The following is a 1,144-nucleotide window of genomic DNA, read 5'->3' on the forward strand; positions in this document are numbered from 1 at the left end:
ACTCTGGGTGCCTTTTCTCATTACCAGGCTTTCGAAGTTTGAATCCTCCACTGACAATTGTTCGCAAGACATTTGAGTCCACAGAGAACCCAGACGACTTCTTGCCCTCGGTAATGACTTGTGTGAACTATCTCAAGTTGCCGGACTATTCAACTATTGAGATAATGCGTGAAAAACTCTTGATAGCTGCAAGAGAAGGGCAGCAGTCATTCCACCTTTCCTGATCACAATGAAAAATACAATGTCTGCCTGTTACAGCAAGAGAAACTCATGATTCTTTTCTAAATATATCACCTGAGTCAAGGAAACTTGTTACGCCTTCTTGTAGAAAAGCGGCTTGCAGATTATAAGTAAAGACACTTGGTTGATATTCATTAAAGGCCCCTATGGACTTAAAGTAATCAGGCCCTAAAAGTTGTTGTGACAAGATTTCTTTAGCAAGTTCTTGTTTAAATTATCATTTATTCAATGAGTGAAATTTTTAACTTGCTTTGCTGTGTGAAATTTAAAAAGGGATGTTTTTCCAGGCTGGAACAATAAATGTCGCTGTGCAGTTTAATACTGGGCTGTGTGTATCCATCTAGCTAAGTCTGAAGTTTTTCCTCCAAAGACAACTTTTGTACATAAGTACAGAAATTAAAATACACCATGTATTTGACAAACCTAGTTTAGTAGACTAGTTCTGTGTACCCTCACCTGCCTCTAATTTTACACATCCTCATGTATTGTCTGATGTGCAATTCACTTGGTTCTTTTTGTGTGCAACATTCGACAATTGTTATGTTTTGGTGAGCGTGGGCATTTAGCTCCATGCCTCTTTTTCTGATTAAGATAATTTAAATTTTACTGAAAATCAAATATATATTGTCAATATAATTCAGCCTTTGTAAGTGGTTAGAACCTTTCTTATAGCATAGTTTTACTGTAGTGGTAGGATATAATGGCGACAGTTTTTACCAGTCGACGCTCTAGAGCTGTTTACACAGTGATGCAGGCAGTGGAAGCCTCTTACTAGAGGCTGGGAAGAATTCTTTCATGTAGTTGAAGTCCAACAGCTTGGGCTGGCCGTTGTGTATTGTGATAAGGCCAGAGCATTTTGAATTGATGTAAAATTTTTTTAAAAGCCAAATTAGGTGTTTCTTTC

The 1,144-nt window shown here is 37.7% G+C and overlaps 1 protein-coding gene across 1 annotated transcript in view; it reads left to right on the forward strand.

The window, feature by feature from the left end:
- The window catches only part of TRIP12 (thyroid hormone receptor interactor 12), a gene marked incomplete at its 5' end in the record, with an annotated part of 30,669 nt that extends 30,110 nt beyond the window's left edge, over positions 1-559 (forward strand). Inside the window, one exon of the mRNA XM_008948686.1 lies at positions 28-559. Coding sequence (XP_008946934.1) covers positions 28-224 — 197 coding nt within the window. The remainder of the gene's footprint in view (positions 1-27) is intronic.
- Between the last annotated feature and the right edge of the window lie 585 nt (positions 560-1,144).

The sequence above is a fragment of the Merops nubicus genome, unplaced genomic scaffold (genome assembly GCF_000691845.1).
Source record: "Merops nubicus isolate BGI_N331 unplaced genomic scaffold, ASM69184v1 scaffold21061, whole genome shotgun sequence".
NCBI classification, from domain to species: domain Eukaryota; kingdom Metazoa; phylum Chordata; class Aves; order Coraciiformes; family Meropidae; genus Merops; species Merops nubicus.